The sequence below is a fragment of the Engystomops pustulosus genome, chromosome 6 (assembly GCF_040894005.1).
Source record: "Engystomops pustulosus chromosome 6, aEngPut4.maternal, whole genome shotgun sequence".
Taxonomy (NCBI): domain Eukaryota; kingdom Metazoa; phylum Chordata; class Amphibia; order Anura; family Leptodactylidae; genus Engystomops; species Engystomops pustulosus.
Window position 1 is genome coordinate 39,635,872 of NC_092416.1, and position 19,948 is coordinate 39,655,819.

General features: G+C 40.5%; 2 protein-coding genes across 3 annotated transcripts; both read left to right on the forward strand.

Moving 5' to 3' along the window:
- The first annotated feature begins 486 nt into the window (after positions 1 to 486).
- BTG4 (BTG anti-proliferation factor 4) lies at positions 487 to 4,877 on the forward strand. Of its 2 annotated transcripts, none has more exons than XM_072113233.1 (5): positions 487 to 586; positions 2,067 to 2,273; positions 3,202 to 3,339; positions 3,431 to 3,638; positions 4,527 to 4,877. In XM_072113233.1, exons 2-5 carry the CDS (start codon positions 2,101 to 2,103, stop codon positions 4,716 to 4,718), a joined length of 711 nt encoding a protein of 236 aa, XP_071969334.1. In that variant the 5' UTR covers positions 487 to 586; positions 2,067 to 2,100; the 3' UTR covers positions 4,719 to 4,877. The 2 variants fall into 2 exon arrangements, with proteins under 2 accessions (XP_071969334.1, XP_071969335.1); XM_072113234.1 differs by having other exon boundaries at positions 584 to 637.
- A 3,134-nt stretch (positions 4,878 to 8,011) lies between these two features.
- On the forward strand, positions 8,012 to 14,512 carry LOC140065657 (zona pellucida-like domain-containing protein 1). The gene is made up of 12 exons (XM_072113235.1): positions 8,012 to 8,066; positions 8,462 to 8,562; positions 8,639 to 8,865; positions 9,336 to 9,523; positions 10,228 to 10,300; positions 10,477 to 10,574; positions 11,183 to 11,269; positions 11,389 to 11,548; positions 12,679 to 12,763; positions 12,851 to 12,886; positions 13,217 to 13,252; positions 14,296 to 14,512. The coding sequence occupies exons 2-12, from the start codon at positions 8,472 to 8,474 to the stop codon at positions 14,373 to 14,375; spliced, it is 1,161 nt and encodes a 386-aa protein (XP_071969336.1). The 5' UTR covers positions 8,012 to 8,066; positions 8,462 to 8,471; the 3' UTR covers positions 14,376 to 14,512.
- Positions 14,513 to 19,948: the final 5,436 nt, after the last annotated feature.

Sequence of the window (19,948 nt, forward strand, 5' to 3'; positions counted from 1 at the left end):
GTGATGAATAGGTCGTACGGTCCCCAAAATGTTGTCAATAAAACCTAATCTGGTCCCGATAAAAAAAGTAATTGGTGTCAGAATATGGCAGAACTAAGTTGACCAAAACGCATATGCTTCATTGGAAATGGGTTTAAAAACGCGCGGGAAGGCGCCATCGTACCGCTAGACGTCCGTTCATAACGCGACGCTAGCGCACAGGGGGAGGTCCTCAGCCCGAACGCACATGCGTTTCCAGAGAAGGCATGCTATCGGCTTAACAATCGCATGCGTTTCCATGGAAAAGCATGTGCGTTCGGGCCGAGGACATCCCCCTGTGCGCTAGCATCGCGTTATGACGGACGCTTAGCGGTACGTATGACCGCGGCCTAAATGCAATTTTTCAAATACCGTTTTCAACTTCACCTCAACAGCAGTATCTGAATACACCCCAAGCCTGCACCTCATTAGATCTCTAGCTGACCTCCATGGGGTTAACTAGTGAAATCTGGAGACACCTGTGTCACACTGACCTCCTGAGCTTCCCCTTCCCTATATAATCATCAGTCAGAGATGGGTGTGATACACCAGAGGAAGCTTGTATCAGGTAGGTATATGAGGAGGAGTATTGGGGTGCTCCTGTATGATATCAGTACAGGTGAGGACATTGTTACTCTGCATAAATCTGCTATCATTCTGCAGAAAATAAACTTTTTAATGTTCTGGCTGCATTTGTTCTAGTCATGGTGTTTTTTAAACATCAGTTTTCAGTCCGTTTTTTGGCTGTTTACCATACTTTTGGCTTCTTACAACCTGTTTATCTATTAAGATAATTGGTATAATCTAAAAACTGACCAAAAATGCCATGTGTGGCATCGCCCTTAGTTTGGGTATCCATGTTGTAGCTATGCCTTGTGATGGGCTGGATGTCACTGAAAGCTGCTGCAATAGTGACATGGATTGGTCTGTAAACCAACTAATTCCAAAGCTCTAGGGGGTTATTTCATGTTGAACTTGCTGATTGGTCTGACTACAGGTCAGTGGGATGATATGGAGGCAATGGCTGGTTATATATGCAGCCTCTCCTATTAATTGCAATGTGGGGCTTTCTGTGACTTGTGCCACATTGACTACAATGCTATGTTTGGGACTGGTAAGGTATAAGGGTGCGTCACAGGCTGTGCTAGTGCTGCAGACCGATCTTATTTGTGTTTTCAGTGAAAGTCATGCAGTTGCTTACCTGCAAATGCGTTCAGCCCAAGGCATGCCACCATTGCGCTAGTGCTGTGCTTGTAAACACAACATGTAACAGCACCCTAAGGCCGGCCGGTTAAATTAACGCGTAACACCGGCGGCTCGTTCCCGATCGCAGGCGTTTCCATAGAAATGCCGATGCGATCGGGCCGAGGCCCTCCCCGGTGGGCGCGACTTTGTCTGCGTTTGCAAGCGTGTGGCACCGGCCTAAGTGCGGTTTTAAGCAGTTTGTCCAAAAAATGCATGTGTTTTTAAAAACTTGTCTGTTTTTGACAGGTTTTACCCATTATCTTAATTAAAACTGGTCAAAACGCATGCGTTTTTGGACAGACTGCTTAAAAATGGACCATAAACGGGTTCAAAATGCCTTGTATGGCATTGCCCTTAGGCATTAGTGCTCCCCTTTGCACTGTGGCCCTTCAACAAGATGAGTTATCACAGCTTAGGCTGGCGGCACATGTGGCGTTTTGAACCAGTTTTTGAGCAGTGTGAATGTGGCCTAAGGATTCTGTATTCTAATCAGTTTTTGTCTTGGTGTTTGGAGGCCAAAACTAATTTGGAGCATGAATAAGCTGCAATTCTATCCAATGTTGTTTATCTGTTCCACTTCTGGTATTTCCATGCAAATACAAATGGAGGTGAAAACTGATGACATTGCTGCTGTCTGGATGGTCTATGATGCCTTATGATCTATACCAAGGAAAAGTGCATATCAGGATCACAATTCTTGTAAACCCCCTTTAATCTATCAATGTGTGGTTTCCTCAGAATATACTGTTCCATTTCTTGTGGTTCTGTGAACCTAGTCCTAATACAGATGCTTCTATCCATAGATCTTCCATCCCCTCCTGTGCTAGATCTTAAATCATGAAGGAAGAAATTGCTGCCACCGTTGTCTTCATCACAATGCTGGTGAAGAAGCACAGGAAGCTGAGCAAGCAGAAAATCGAAAAGTTTGCTGCCAAATTGACGACCATACTATTTGCAAGGTATAAGACTCACTGGTACACAGAAAATCCATCAAAAGGACAAGCTTTTCGGTAAGCTGTTTGTAATGTGCCATTTTTTGGTGTTTGTAGTATGTAGCTCCGATTCCTTTAGACTGAGGATAAGCAGATTTTATAGGTATAAACTTTGCAGCAGTTTACACCATGGTCCCTGTTAACAAACATGTCCCAGGTAATCTGTATCTGCAGGTCATTTTGCATTGCTAAAGTTGAAGACCTTGGCCTTGCCCATGCTGCAGGATATTTGAGCTACACGTGAGCCCTTTATGTAGATTTGTTTCATGGGCCTACTGTAGCTCAATTTTCACCTGATCATTATGAGAATCTGAATCTTGTTGAACCAATAATGGTAGAACAGCAATACCCATGGGCTTCTGAAATCCTTACTTGATAGACTTGCATCTAACCTCCTATTAGTGGCGTAACTAGATGCTTGAGGGCTCCACTGCAAAGTCTGTGCCAGGCCCCTGACTAATGTATGTATTATAGTAATAGTCTTCTCATATGGGAAAGTGACACCATAAGGGCCCCCTAAACCTCTTGGGCCAATGGATTGTCAGAATTGTTTAGTACAACTTGCTGGTCATATACCTTTCTCTGTGCAAAACGTGTGTACATGGCAAATGACCAAGTTTTGGGGACCCTTCTGGCTTGTAAGAGTGGGACTTGGTGGTCGGATGCATCAATTTGGAATTGTGCAGGTGCCTGATAACAAGAACTTCTAAGCTATCTTGCCCATAGAAGGTTATGGTGAGCATAGCATGTGCTTAGTTTCATGCCCGCAAAAAAGAAAAACCAGCCATACAGCACAATTTCCTCTAGGGAAGGGTGAGCAGTGCTCATCCCTCTCCAGCAAGCAGACCTCAATGTGCATGGAGCCTTGGGTGGTAATATTGCCAAAAATTTTACTTGTATTTTAATTGTTGGAAATGTAGATTAAGCTATTAAAAATCTATTCCAGATGCATAAGAATAAACAAGTGTCAATCAGTAGACTCTGTCTTGGAGCAAGCCTGTGCAGAAAGTGATGTACAATTTGATGATCTTGGCCTACCAAAAGAAATGACCATATGGGTGGACCCATTTGAAGTGTGCTGCAGGTGGGTTTGTGGTAGACTTTAAAAAAAAAAAAAAAACTCCTTTGCCCTCCAAAAAATCAAGGCATGATTTTGAATTGCTAATTCTGCATAGATATGGTGAGAAGAACAGTCCATTCACGATTGCAAGTTTCATGGGTAAAGAAGACTGTAATGTGTCCAAGAGAATTAGCACCGCTGTAGAGAAAGCCACTTCTGACTATCACTCTGGGACATCCTCAGATGAAGAGACTTCTATTAAGGAACCAAAGACCATTCCTACTGTGAGCAATCCCAACAGTATCTACCAGGCCCATAAGAAGGTGGGTAATTGTCTTAAAAGGAACCTGTCACCACACTTTTAACATGTACAGCTAGTGGCAGGTTACCATAGAGCCCTAGTAACTGACACTGTTTTAGCTAAAAAAAATTGTTTCCCTTGGATACCCAAATATTCAACTTCATAATTTACCTGGTATCTAGGCATATCCATAGTGAGTTGGGAGTGGCCTCCTTGGCCCCCCCAATGCTTTCTCAGCATGCAGCGGTCATGTGACCAGGGTGACATAATCACAGGTCCTTTGGCTTCCTAACATTAACAAACTGTACACCATGCACATATCTGAGCACATGAAATCACAGCAGCCTGTATTGAGGATTAGAAGTGTGTCCAGCCATGCTTTGATTTTTGTGGTCATATATGTGCATGGTGCACAGTATTCTATGTTAGGAGGCTAAAGGACCTGATTTCACACTGGTCACATGACATTGGGCCATATGCAAACTCTGTAGATACCCCCAGGCAAGTTAAAATCCTGACTTTATGGAGATGTGAAGGAAACCATCTTTAGCTAAGAGGGTATCGCATTGTGGGAACCTGCCACTAGCTGTAATTGTGAAACATGTGGTGACGGGTTCCCTTTAAAGTTGGATAGTTGTATGCACCCCCAGGCTTATCAAAGTGTGAAAAATGCTAAATCTAAGATTAGGATGACCTAGCTGCACTGTTCCATTAGTTGGCTTGCAGCATAAAAACCTAGGCAGAATTTGGGGTACAACTTGTGCCAGATGCCAATTTTGTATTAGTTGAAAACAGTTTTTTGTGAGATACTTTGCTTGTACCTACCTGTAAAGATATTGAGAAAAATGGGTGCTTCACGTTCCAAAAGTAAATGACCTGACCTGATCTGATCTTGCCTTATCTATTACAGTGTGCAGATTACAGCCAACCTATACAATCTTGGTCTCAATTTCCCCGTCGCAAGAATTACCCAAATGATGGCTACCAGCAGCCCCAGCCTGCAGGCTACTATCCTCAGCACAGAGGCTACAAACCCTTCAGACAATCTGCATTTTCAGGTCCTCGCGTTGACAGATATCACTGGGTAAACACAAGACGCTGACAAGAGATCATTTTAAAACAAGAAAATCCTCTGGTCTTTTTATACAATGTTTTTATGAAAACATTTAAATATTTATATTTTTATCTGTTTGTCCTGTGACATTTATCTATACACTGACATGTTTATTTTTTAAAAAATGAATAAATTAAGCAATTTTTATGTGCTGTGACTTCTTAATATCAGCCTGTCATTTGATGTAGTAATATATCCACACAAGCAGGTTCTGCCTCAGATTTTATTAGTTTTAAGGCGGTGTTCACAAGCACTTCATGTGTTGCGGTAACGTACTTGGGGTGGATGGCTCTGAACAGTCCTTGCGTTGTGTATCGAAAGGCAATGTAGACTCTGAAACTGTTCTGCGGACAAAACTCAGTGGGTGGCTACTCTGGCTATGTTCTTTACCAATGTATAACTGGAGTTGCACAATTTTTCTGCCAGCTTGTAAGGTTTGGTCTAAGGGTGATGGCACACAGTGTTTTGAACCGTTTTTGGCCAACTTTTAAGCAGTCTGTTAAACGCATGCATTAAAAAAAAAAATTTCCATTTTTGACCAGTTTTAATTAAGATAATTGCTCAAACCTGTCAAAAAGCGGATGCGTTTTTAACGGCCTGGTTCATAAGGCCACATATGCCATCACCCTAAGTTTGCCACACAGAGGGTTCTAAAACAGCTTTTTTAAACAGACTGAAAACACAAGTGTTTTAACTTTTACCATGTGTTTTGGCTGATTTAAACCGGTTTATTTTTTGTAGCAGTGTAGGCAGCTATTAAACAGAACACCAGCCAAATGCATAGTAAACATTCAAAAAAGTCCAAGAATGCCCCCTCCCCTTCAATGCAATCACCATGGTAGGTGTGTTAACACTATTGAGGGTACTATTTAATCCAGAATTAAGAATCAGGCTTCATGCACATTTGAGGGCTGGCCAGATGAAGGCCTCATGGAGGTTTATGGCAGTCAGTGCAATGAGGAGTCTCTCACTGCACCGTGGCCTGCACCCTATTGTATTCTCACTCAGAGTTGCGGCCTGGACGAGCACACTGTGCATTCAGCCTAACATTACACGGCTTTTCAAAAACTGCACCATCCCATCCATGGATTGTGTTCTGTATTGCAACTAAACTCCATTAGCTTGAAAAGCATTTCTACACTTGATCTACTTGGCGTGTTGGTCTAACACATGTGATACAGTGAAGTGGATGCCTCCAGAGACATAACTGTTTTTAGTTTCAGGTTGTGCTCATGGCCACCCATATGTATATAATCTCACATGGCGCACACCTCTATTGAAACCGACATCTTGCATCAGACAATGGATCACTGTTCACAATATTGGAACAATGCCCCTCGGCTGTAGCCACTTAGTTTTAGCTCATGTAGCAAAAACACGCTGCATGTAAATCTAAGCTGAGAACTTCTAGTAAATGAAAGCCACCTGAACCCAGGGAATCTTATCCTACTGGGAGAGTATGTAACTATTACTGTACTGGTATCTCACTTACCTGTATCTAATGTCATATAGGGAATGTAAATGGGTAGAGAAAATATGGCTCACAAAAACTGAGGTCCAAAATGTCTCAACCTATATTAAAGCACATGTCTAATGTGTCGGAGGGGAGCAGTTTTTTTTAACCCCTTAAGGACGCAGCCAGTTTGAGGCTCAGCTTTTTTTTTTTTTTTGACATTCGTTGCTTTATATGGGTAACTTTTTTAACACCTATCAAATCAATTCTGAGTTCCATGTTGTACATTTTAGTGGTGAATGTTGGCTGATATTTGTTTCCTTACAAAATACATTTTTGGAAAAATTTGCCATTTTCAAAATCACTGCATTTTTTTTTTTTTTAGGCAGATTTGCCACCTTTTATCAAACAACTTTTAGGAAGATTGTTAAACCCTTGATCTTGGTAATCGAAATGGAGGTGAAATTTAGAATGGTCAAATTTTGTCCATTATATTGGATATATACAGCCTATCATAAAGCCACTGACCCATTTATTTATATTATGTAAAACCATATAGAATTCCCACATCAAGTCTAACTCAGTATAAGGAGTATCTGGCCCCCATATGAATATATTTGAATTCCCCCAGACCCCTTACCCTTGCCAGTAAACATAAAACTTATACTTACTTACAGTCCATTTGCTCCCACGCCGCGCAGCACATGTCTTCTCCCGACTTTCCAGCCGTGGCTCCGGGCAGTTACACAGGCCGCGTAACGTCATCACCCGCCACCTGTGTCACTGCATAGTATGGAGCGATGCAAACAGCCGGAAAGACGCTGCGTCGCTCGGCATATCTATCGCACCCGTCTTAAAAAGACAATGGGTGCAATGGATCAACCTGGTGGACGAGTAGGGTGCTAAAGGGCGCCCGAATCGCCCACCATATGTTTGGAAATAATACCACTCCCCAACGGGCTCTGCATTCTGCAGCCTGAGGCAAGGTTTTCATCTCGCCTCATAGCAGATGCAGCCCTGCCTGGGACTTGGCGCATGCTGTAAACTAATATAAACTACTGAAATGAATCCAAATGCTGACAAAGGCATTTTTTAAATCTGCACCAGCTAAAAATGACAATCCTGATGACAGATTCCTTCATGTTGTTCTAGATAATCTTGTTATAAATATGCAGAATGGGCAAATTTTCCTGCAGACATCAATTGCTCATCATCTCTCCAAAGATAGATGATAAATGCGGATCCGACCTTTGTGACCCGCACCTTGGGTTCAACGGAGAACATGAATGTGTGTACAGTATCTCCATTCAACTCTATATCTTCCCCCTCTCACTGTGTGAGATTACATCTGGCAGAGGGAGAGGAGAGACAGTGTAACAGCTGTGAAGCTACAGCACAGAGGGCTTGTGGCTCACTATCATGGTTTATCTATGTTTGATTTTGATGGTAGATTACTTTAGAGTTGCTCAGATTCTTATGTTTCTACCTTATTCCTGCTTTGAAAACTTAAAAAAGAGGTTGCTTACTTCTTGCCTAAAATATTCCACCCCCTGCCAGTTGCCATTGTCACCAGATAATAAATATTAATCTGCTGGTCTTAATGTTATGGCTGATCCCTGTACATTCCTATTACATATTTAGCTGATGATCTGTGAAGATTTTTTTTCTTGTTGAAATATGATTCGCTCTTTTGTCCTGTAAAAAAAAAAATAAAACACAAAGAAAAGATGAAATTTCAGCTGGACACTTGTCTGTCGTTACATATTTGTGTACAATCTCACACTTTTTATCCTTCTAATGTGTCTTATAAATATTTTTGAGCACCAAAGCTGCAGATTCTTACTGAAGATAGAGCAGAGGTTTAGCACGCATTGCCTGTCCTGGTAAGCAATTTTATCTACATTGTATTAATATTTGTATTAAATGTAGTTTACAATATTATATGTTTATGGTAAAATATACTAATATATCAAGAAAATATTTTTGGGATTTTTAGGGGACTGTTTCTGTTTAGTGAAAATTACAATAATGCGTCTTATTAAATTCTCCCAGAGGAAAATGTACACAAAGTTTTGTCTCTCATGGAAGAAAAAAATGCATATCAGATACCAAATTATTACAAATGTAGAACATTTTTTGCATCATATGGGTGAATTCTATAGATCAGTCAACATCAGGTTCCTGATGAATCTCTCTGTGTTTATTGATAGTTTTTGGAATAACTCATCCCCTCTTTATGTAGGCTGATTGAATTTATGGGTATAATTTGTATTCCCAGAATTTTTAAGATGTGCCTTGGCATTGTCTTGCTGATATCCTCATGCTTCCTGAAGGCTTGTTTTGCTCTGTCATGTCCCACAGAATATAACCGACTACCAGGTAAGAAGAATCCTATTGTTTTAGCTGCTGATGTGGACTGAATATTATATTAACCATCAATTTTATTATTTTTCAGTAAACAGTGATATAGAGGTAGTATGCGGTCCAACAGACATGCAGCTGGCCATAAATGTCTGCCCGGTGTATTATGCCAATTTTGATCCCGTGGAACTTTCCCTCAATGGAAAACACAACACCTCTGCATGTTCAGGTCTCATGGATAACTCTACAAATCCCCCAGTATTGAGGTTTACCCTGAAGCTTGATGATTCAAGTAGTAATGTTTGTGGAAACTTCATTGAAGTGAGTACCATATATATCGTATTAAAATTTTACCCTTTTATTCCCAGGATCAGATGTTAGCAGTGCTGATATTTTATTTTCCACAAATGTGCATACTATTATCTTGAAGGGGTTCCCAAAATAGCAGCGAGAGCACTACTGATCACAAAGCAGGGGTTCTTTTCTACCCCTACGGAATGCAACCTTAGTATACACAATTCAACCTTGTATACACACTATACATTACTCTACTATTGCTATTACATTGCTATAGACTTTATATTTAAAAGCAGTGAACATACTCCACTGGTGGGAATAAAAGTAGTAGGGACCCCCCCCCCCCCCCACTGATCAATCCCTTTCCACTTATTCTGTGGATAGCTGTTAGGTTGCTGTTTTTGGAAATCCCTTTTAAGTCATACTGGACATATGAAAAAGACTCACAGAGTTAAGAATCTGTATAAAATAACAATATACCCTCTCTTTTACAGATTACAAATGATGTTGGACAAGGGTTTTTCAATCAATATTCCAATGTCCAAGCAGTCACCATCTCAGGATTTGTAGATTCCTTACCATTGTCAGAAATGGGAATTGTGTCTTACAGTACAAACTTGTACTATAATTTTTCGTGCCACTACCCACTTCAGTACCTTTTGAACAACACTGAATTGCTAACGTGAGTATAAGAAAAGTCGCTGTTGATTCTCAATCACTATACCGGATTGTGTATGTAACGGATGGCAAAGGTAGGGGCATAAGTTAAGGGGGGGCAGAGTTTGTGCCTGCTCTCGGAGCCCAGGAGCCTAGGATGATCTTATAAAAATGTCTCCTTCCCATACAAAGAGTCCAGGACTCTAAAAAGTTGGAAGACCTGGTAAAGCATTGGGGTTCTACAGCTCCATGTTTCCCTTCTGGCCTAAGGAGTTTAAACTAAAGGCGAGGAAGAGGCATGAATTGTGTTACATTTGTTTTCCATTGCTTTAGAGCCTTTTTGTCTCTTCCCAAATGCTTCAATTTTCCAAATTAAAATTTCCCCTTCAAAACACCTGTTCATTGGTTTGAAGGAACATATATCCGCATATGCCCTCAATGTAGACCAATAGTCATGGAAATGGAATCTTGGGAGCATGAGTATGCCAAGATAATATTTTGGAGAATACTAAACTTTCATTAATAAGTAATAATTTGAAACTATCTAATGTATTAGTGGGGGTCGGGGACAACAGATTTCATTACATTTTTTTAGCCTCAACATGCTTTGGTTTCAAGTTTACTTGGACATATTAAGTTTGCTTGTGATAAACCCGGAATAGGATCCATAAAAGAAATGTTTTTAAATTTTGGTGTAATATTTTACTGGCATCTTTTGCTTTTCCATAGTTCATTTGGATCAGTGGCCATCAACAATAACAATGGTAGCTTCATCAGTACACTGCGTATGCAGATTTTCACGGTACGTGTGGGGACGCATAATTTCTAGCAAAATTTTTGGTGGTAATTTTCTGATTTTATTTATTGTTTTCTAGCATTATTTCATGATTTTACTATTTGTTTATAATGGTATAAAGTATAGATGGAACAGTAAAATAATGTGACGCTCCCGGTTTCATACAATTTACTATTTTAAAGGATGAAAACTTCACCAATGAAACGACTGTGAATGGCACAACCTACGAACTGAAGAAAAAAATATATGTTAAAGTAACCATTAACAACACCGCTACAAGGTATAGTTAACCCTTACCCCAATGCTTACCCTAAGCCCGATTAAAAAAATGTTGTAGAAAATTAGAAAAAATGAGATATTAAACTTTTTATAAAACATTTGGACAATTGAACTAACAATGGTTTTATTTGAAGTAAATCCAAAAAAAATTCAGACTTGATTGGTTGTAAATTTATTGGTTTTATACCAAATCTTTGATTCAATAAATAGGTTTTCTAATCTCTACTAAATTACTAAGTAATGTGTTAGGAATGCATGTAGTCACTGGAAAACAGTTGGTCTGACATAATTTAGCTGATTATTTCCCATATGGATTGGGTTAGTGCAGGAGTTCTCATTAAATAACATTTATACAGAACTATCTAACAATGACGTCCTCCGTCTGACTGCTAAACAACATAGCAAAAATTTAAAACAAGTGTAATCCAGCGTAGATTTGTCTCTTGCCACGATTCTGGAATATTTATCAATTATCTTGCATTTATTTACATAAATATATTGTGTAAAACCACATTTTGTTAGATGTGATTTTAGAGTAAACAAACACTTTCTGTAATAACGCAATGCTGCACTTGCACTTCTCATAGAACTTGTTTTCTTTATCTTTAGCTACTATGTTAATCTTGATCGATGCTTTGCCACACCCAGCCCTATTGTCACAAGTGTTGGAAATGATAGCTACGCCTTCTTCACAGGGTAAAGTAATCCTTTTATTTTTACTTCCAGCAAAAAAATGTAACAAAAAACCCTGGATTGCCTAATGTCTTGGAGGCTTTACCTAATCTTACCTCTATATCCATCCTGATTTCTTACAGCTGTGATGTACAAAACAGGACTACCATTATTATGAATGGGAAGAGCACTTCTGCCAAGTTCAGTTTTGATTCTTTCCGCTTTATGCAGCACAATGGTCAGAAAACATCGTCAATATACCTGCACTGCATGGTCAGCCTGTGTCTGCCTGAAAACTGCCCTGTAAGTAAATTATAAATCTGCTTTGTGGCAGATTAAAAAGGAATCAATGAAATAATAACCAATTAGGGATAATATATATATATTGTATATTGTCCAATGATTCCAAATTTGATTTTGGCATCAAAGTAAAGTTGAAGTAAAGTTACCAAATAACTTTTCCCCTATCCACAGCAAAGGGTATAACAAGCTGAGCGGTGAGGGTCCGACTGCTTTGATCCCAGCCGATCATAAAAACAGAGGGTCTGTGAGGGTCTCACTGATGGATGGAATGGAGGGTCTAGTATGCGTCCATTTGCACAGCAAAGTGCTTGGCTATCTCTGGTCTTCACTTAAAAGTGAATGTTAGTGCCGGAGATAGCTGAGTGAAGTGCTTGGCAATTTCGCAGACTCCGATTCTATGACTGGAGAGAACGGATTTTGCTGTGCCCCCCCAATAATCCGGAGAAAAAATCTTGCGTTGCTGTGATCATTCCAGATCCAGCCAGTCGAAACCTCTCTGATAACTTGCTAACTCAGTACAACCCATTTAAAGAAAATCAACCACATGGATTAAGTGTTTTTAACCCAAGTATATAAACATGCTGTGCCTCCTGAAACAGGAACCGCTTTAGTCCCTTCTGGCTTTGGCTGGTGTCACCAACTCTGTGGCAGTGGGACGGAAGAGGTTGACCTAAACGCTAAAAGCACCATGAATAATTAGCAGCCGGTGGAGTCAGAAGGGGCTTCTGTGATGTACAAAGGAGCCCCTGTGACTAATTTGTATATTTTTAAAAGTCCTTTTTCTTGAAAAATAAGCCATTAACATATAAATGAAGAATGGATCCTATTTCAGCGGGCACACATCAGCATTTGAGTATTCTTGGGTTAAAACCACTGAATCCATGTGGTTGATTTCCTTTAAGGAATCACTGCTCACATATTTATCACCGAATGGCTGAAGTTAAGCCTGAAAATATATTGTATGTGATCCCTTGACCTCAATCTTGACCTCAAATTTCCACTTCTAGAGCCCTTGAAATGCATTTCCATCTTCTCTTTCAATTTCTTGCCCTTTTTGACTACTTACCTTTTTTCTGTTTTTTAACAAAATGGCAAACTATTAATAGTTTTACTAATCCTTTTTTTTGAAGAGATGCTCATCCTTCCGAAAAAGGAGAGAGGCTAATGCTGATGCAGAACCAGTGATGATTTCATCTGGACCCCTCTATGTCTCAGGTAAATTTTCTATGTCTATTTTTAAGATGGAGGTGGGTATCTGTATAATAACATACCATATGACATTGATTTTCAACTCTATTGCAGGAGAGATTAGTCAAGGGTCCAGTGGTTCTGGTGGAGGTAAGCATTGTGTTCCTATATGGACCCATAGAAGTCCCCCACTTCTATTGGTACCAGTAATACCACTGTCCTCCTACTTGGCAAAGAAGCCTTTAATCCCTCTTAAGAACTTTGATACATTTGGATAAAGAAGTTTCTCATTAAAAGTTACCCTAACTCTCTGTTCGTTCTGCTTATTTACTGGTTCTACCAACTACATCACATTCAATATAAAAATATATCTCTTGCCCTTTTAGAGATACAGATTTTAGTATTACATTTACCTGTGGTACTAAGAAGGTGTTTGTTTGCTAAATGATTATATGACATTGATTTTGTACTATTTTTTAGGTGGATCGGGTGTAGGATCGGGTGTAAGCAGTGGCGGTAAGCATTCTTCTATTTATGTTTTCATATACACAATTTTTCTGTATAGGTAGATTAGGAATTGCTAATTACCAAAATTGCTTTTTGCATTATCTAAAATTCACACAACAGATTTAATTATTTAATAAATGGATTGTGTATATGTAAATTGAATGAGGGTTGAGTTGCAGTACCCTGGTGCGACCACTATATTGCACAGTTCCAGAAGCTACAGCACCTGATATTAGCTGAGATAGGTTAACGACCTAAGATAGGTCACCAGTCTCCTAATCTTGGACAACCCCTTTAAAATAAGTAGTGTAATTTCAGAGTGAGAAACATACTAAAGATATGTAGTATTTCACAATTCAATGGGAAAGTTGAAATATTTCTAGTGAATTATTCAGTCTAATCAAAGAGTAAAGGTTTGTTTCAATGTAAATTTGGCTAAAAGCTGTTAGTCCCCTTGCACATGACCATACATGGCGGCTGTATGCTAGCTGTATAAACGGCAGCTAGCATATGGATTCTATAGAAGTGCATAGTGCACGGTACCGTCACCGTACCATGTCATTGCCAGAAAATATAGCATGCTCTATCTTTCGCCATAAGAACGGCCAGACAGCATATCTCCCCATGATGTCTTCCTATGAGGAAGGAGGTCCCAGCCCGGGCATAGCATACATTAGTGTGTAAGGAGCCCTACAGATACAGCACCAGTTTTGGCCAAGCGATGAATGCCCAGCTCCATTTACATAAGTCATTACAAGCTGCAGTACTACACAAAAGACAATAGTGGTGTTATAGGGATGAAACCAGATACTTATTTTCTTTGAACCAATTTTACATACATATATATTTATTTAAGAATTTTTGAAAAAAAAAGGAGTACCGAAGGCAAAAGAGTGCAGAAGTTATGGCTACATTCACAATGTCTTTAGTTATGTTCCAACTATATCATGGGGGATTATAGTGATATAACAGGGAGATGGTATACAACATCACCAGGAAAGCCTATTTAATTTTATTAATAGATCTTTTTTCTTTGTTTTTGTTGAATACAGGCATGAGCCAGATGACAAGAAGCCACTCCGGACTTGCTTTTGGTCTTATCATTGCTGCCATCATAGGAATGTGGGCCTAGAGCGTCTTTGTTCTGCTCCAGGATATAAAAAAGTGCACACAACATATAATTATATATAAATCATAATGATTGCCTACAATAGTGTAAGCCCAAATACTGTAGTGTACTGATTGTGAATAAAGCTTTGAAATGTTGTACTTGTGTGTAAATTGTATATGATTCATTGTGCAATAAAGTATAGCTTGAACATTGCTAAATAACTTGTCTTTGTCATGCTTTGTTCTTCACATGTTCACACAAGATGCTAAACTGTGGACATATGCAGGTTTTCTAAAGGGGCCCATTAAATGGACCTGAATATATATCAATTACATCGCTCTTGTTCTGTTGTCATAATACTGGTGGTATACAGATAACTAGTTAGACAGAACTCTGGTAACATTTTGCCCGAGGCTCTAGGAGTTATCTACAATAATAATTCTTTATTTATATAGCGCACACAGGTTATGCAGCGCTGCACAAAGCATGTCAAATTGGTCCCTGTCCCCATGGGGCTCACAATCTAAACAACCTAACAGTATGTTTTGTAGTGTGGGAGGAAACCGGAGTACCCGGAGGAAACCCACGCAAACACGGGGAGAACATACAAACTCTTTGCAGATGTTGACCTGGGTGGGATTCGAACCCAGGACCCCAGCGCTGCAAGGCAGAGGTGCTACCCACTCCGCCACCGTGCTTTATTGTTAATTTTTCTTCCCATAACAACCCAAATACAATTATTCCAGGGACAAAGATACATTTTGTCTAGAATTAAACTTACAAAATATATCTTTTCAACTTAAGAACAAATCCTTACATTCTTCACTCCTTGTTTCATTGCAGCCAATTGGTAAGATCAAAAAAGTTCTTTTATTTGCTCATTAATGTGCACTCTGCCCCCATCTTGACAGAACCCCCCCCCCCCCCCAGAAAAGTAGATATTTTTGCTAATTTATTAAACAAGAAAAACTGAAATATCACATGGTCATAAGTATTCTGTCCCAAAAATCTTGTAAAACGGGACAGAACATCTGGAGGAGACCATTTGAGCACCATAGACCAGACTATGCGGGTGAATGCCCATCTTCAACAGAATATTAGGAGTTCAGTATAATATAAGCTATAAGAAAAGGTGGGAGCATCCACGAGGCAGCGTCGGACCGAGGTGCCAGGGGCCTACCAGAGAAATTGATTCTGGGGGCCCACCATACTACTACCTAGAAATATTTCCTATTTTTCACAGTGGCTGCATTGGTGATTATATGCCAGGGCATAAATATTAGGGATGTTATAAAAATTAGCCCTCGTTTCCCCCAGCTTTCTGCTGGTGGCCGGGCTTTGGTTAGGGATGTAAGTGTCAGTGCTTAGCACTAACTTACCAATAAGAATAACTAACTATAACCCTTCACATTCTCTGCAACACATAAGACAGGCCACTGACATTATAGAAATATAGTCTAGGTAGTTAGTCAGTAATTACAGTTATTAGACTCAGAAATTTAGACAGTACCTCACATGTCACACGTCTTCTCCTTTGGCAACTGAACTGCAGGACGACTTCTCCCTTTTTTTCATATCAAAGGAGAATGTTCCACCAGATACCTTCATCTGTGTGTGGCACATCTCCACACTGTGCAACTAAAAATATCACCGTCACTACAGCATAATGTCACCTGGATAACAATGTCCCACTCTGTGCTCCTAAATAATATTTACCACTCACAACACAACTCACCACACTGTGCCCCCCACAAATATCAAATATACCCCCATAACAAAAACCATACAGTGCCCTCTCCATAAACCAAATATTACATTGCGACTCCTCAGTATATTAAAATACACATGCCTTGAGTAAATAATATGATACACCTAATACCGTATATACTCGAGTATAAGCCGAGTTTTTCAGCACAAAAAATGTGCTGAAAAACCATAACTCGGCTTATACATGAGTCAATAAAAAAAACATGTACTCACCTTCCGATGTCCCCCCCCCCAACCCCCCCCCCCCCCGGCAGGTCCTCTTCAATCATTGGCACGGGGACACGGAGAATATACCAGAGCATCGGTTGATTGAAGAGGACCTGCCGGGGGGAGTTGGAAGGTGAGTACACTGTTTTTTTTTTTTGCAGGCTGTATACTCCAGGGGGCAGGGCAGGCTGTTTACTCCAGGGGGCTGGGCAGGCTGTATATTCCAGGGGGCTGGGCAGGCTGTATATTCCAGGGGGCTGGGCAGGCTGTATACTCCAGGGGGCTGGGCAGGCTGCATTTCCCACCCTTGGCTTATACTCGAGTCAATAGATTTTCCCAGTTTTTTGTATTAAAATTAGGGGTCTCGGGTTATACTCTGGTCGGCCTATTCTCGAGTTTATACGGTAAATTAAATTGGGCATCATTCCCTTTAATATATTACATGATATTATATGATTTCCAATTAATCATTTCATCTATACAGTCTTACAGTGCTCCTACTTATTACCATATATACTCGAGTATAAGCTTAGTTTTTCAGCACAAAAACTCGGCTTATATTCGAGTAAAAATATATCAAAACTCACCTTTCCGGCTTCCCCTGCTGCTGGCTATATACAGGGGCAGGGGGCTGGCTATATACAGGGGGATATGGGCTGGCAGGCTATATACTGGGAGGCAGGTGATGGCTATATACTATGGGGCAGGGTCTGGCAGGCTATATAATGGGGAGGGTGTGACCAATGCATTTCCCACCCTCGGCTTATACTCGAGTCAATAGGTTTTCCCAGGTTTTTGTGGTAAAATTAGGGGCCTCAGCTTATACTTGGGTCGGCTTATACTCGACTATATACGGTAATTATAATTTATATAATGCTCTCCTTAATTATATTTACTGCTTCTCTTATCAAATATTTGATATAAAAGTCCTAATTAATACTCCTATTCGGGTTTATATTGGCACAGCACAGTATTACTAATCGTATCCTATATATATTGGCACAGAACTACTACTCCTATCCTTTATATATGGACACTGCACAGTACTACTACTCCTATCATGTATATATCGGCACAGTACTACTACTCCTATCCTGTATATATGTACACAGTACTACTACTCCTATCCTTTATATATGGACACAGCTCAGTACTACTACTCCTATCCTGTATATATGGACACAGCACAGTACTACTACTCCAAACCTTAAAACAACTTGTTGTCCGGATTGCCCTGAGACCTCCATCAGAAAATGGTACCTCAACCTCCCTGCAAAGCAGGTGTAAAACGTGCCAGCACATTCACACGGGTGCACACGTACCGGTACCTCAATTACAGTAGGTACATCAGATCAATGGGACCTTTTCCTGCAGGTCTTCTAATGTGGTCTACCTTGTGATAACAGTGTCCAACCACAGGCCTTTATGTTGGGAAAACATTCCAGGGACTCCATCAGTGCACGAACTGGCACCAATCTGATATTAAAAATAAAAGGACAGATCTCCCAGTGGCTGCACATTTCTCCAGAGAGGGCCACACTATGGAAGACTTAAAGATTACTATTTTAATGGGACATTTTAAGACAGAGGGAAAGGAAAGAATGGGAGTATAAATTAATGAGGCGATTCAACACCTTACAAAGTGGTCTTAACATTCATGCAGCTTCATGACCTCCTACCTCTGACCTGCAGGCCACAAGCAGATAGGAGACAGGGCTCATGTGTCTCGCCTCATAGGTTTTTAAAGTTTTTATTGCCATCCTGTTGTAAATAAGATGTCCTGTTTTTATCAATCTGTTGTTTTAGAGGTTTTTTTTAATATCCTTTGATGATCACTGTTTAGTGTGTATAAAATGCTGTAAATTTTCTGTTTCATGTATAACATCATGTCTGACGAAGAGAACTAGTATTCTCGAAAGCTCACCATCAAATATACTCAGTTAGCCTCAAAAAGGTATCGCCTGATTTCTTCACTCTTCTTCTGCTCTCCATGGCTAACACAGAACAAATCTACACTACTAGCTATATGGGTACAGCACAGTACTACTACTTCTATCCTGTATATATGTGCAATGCCCACCCCCATTATTATATATAGTCCTCCAGTGCCCCCTGATTATATTGCATATAGTCCCCTAGTGGCCATTAATTATATATATATTCCTGCAACCGGTCCCATTATTATATATAGTCCTCTAGTGGCCCCTCTAATTAAAAAATATATATATTCCTGCAATGGGGTCCCTTATTGTATGTAGTCCCTAACTATAGAGGTCCCTTACTATATATAGTTCTGCAATGGGTCCCCTTATAAAATATTTAGTCAGGTAGTTGAAAATAATAAAACTTATCACTGCTCCTGCGTCCTCCGCTTTTCTTCTCTCTGCTACATAGGGACTGACAAGGACAAGACGCATGGCAGAGTGAGTACATCATCACGCTCCCGCGCATCAGGGGTCACATTGCGGCGCGTGCCTGCAAAAGAAACAGCTGTGTCGCACGTGCAGTGTCACGGCAGTGCAACTATCTCCGTTACACCGTGGGCCAGTCCGACCCTGGTGGCAGGGCCCTCAGATGGGAATTGAGGCCTCTTCCGTACTGGAGGTATCGGGTGCTCACAGTGGGCCAATGTGACCCTGCTGTCTGGGCCTTTAGATGGGGATGGAGGCCCCTGCCATAGCGGAGGTATTGGGGCCCACCGTAGGATCCACTGGTCCTCCGGTGGGTCAGTTCGACCCTTCCCACAACTCACAGCCACCGCAGCCCCCAGCCATTCAAGTTGTGTGACACATATACAGCACTTGTCCATAAAGTATACAAGTGAAAACTCTTGCAGGGTAACATATTAACAATTACAGAGGACTGCATGTCTAATTGGGAGACCTGAATCTGGGTAGACAGAGCATGCAGCACTTGTAAGCAGTAGAAAAGTTTGTGTAAGGAAAAGCAAACCCTACCTGCAATCGCTGAATGGATTTGTGACAGTGGCGTAACTAGAAGCTGATGGGCCCCAGTGCAAAGTCTGTGCAAGGCCCCCGACTATAAGGTATGGTTTATAGTAATAGTATTCTCATATGGGAAATTGATACCCTATGGGCCTCCTAAACCTCATGGGCTCGGTTGCGACCGCAACCTCTGCACCCCCTTAGGTTACGCCCCTGATTTGAGGTATGAGTTTTGTTACAGCTGCTCTACATATCTAATAACCAGTGGTGTAACTTGAAGCTGATGGGCCCCAGTGCAAGGTCTGTGCCAGGCCCCTGACTACAATGTATGGTTTATGGTACTTGTCTTCTCATATGGGAAAATAACAACTTTTGGGATCCCTAAGCCTCTTTAACCTGTTTGTGACTGCACCCTATGCACCCCCTCCAGTAATGCCCTGCTAGTAACCCTATGATAACCCTTTGATATTCTGCAATTCTCTACATTTCCACCACATTCTGAGTAGATTCAACTTAGGCCCCAGACTGCAGAGGAATAAATGTCAATAAATAATTGGCAAATGGTTAAATAAAAATACAATATAAAATAAAATGTATAAGTTTCCTATCTATTCATGGTTTTCCACACTCGCAAACACATACAAGTACCAGAACGATGAAGATTTGCTGGCAAAC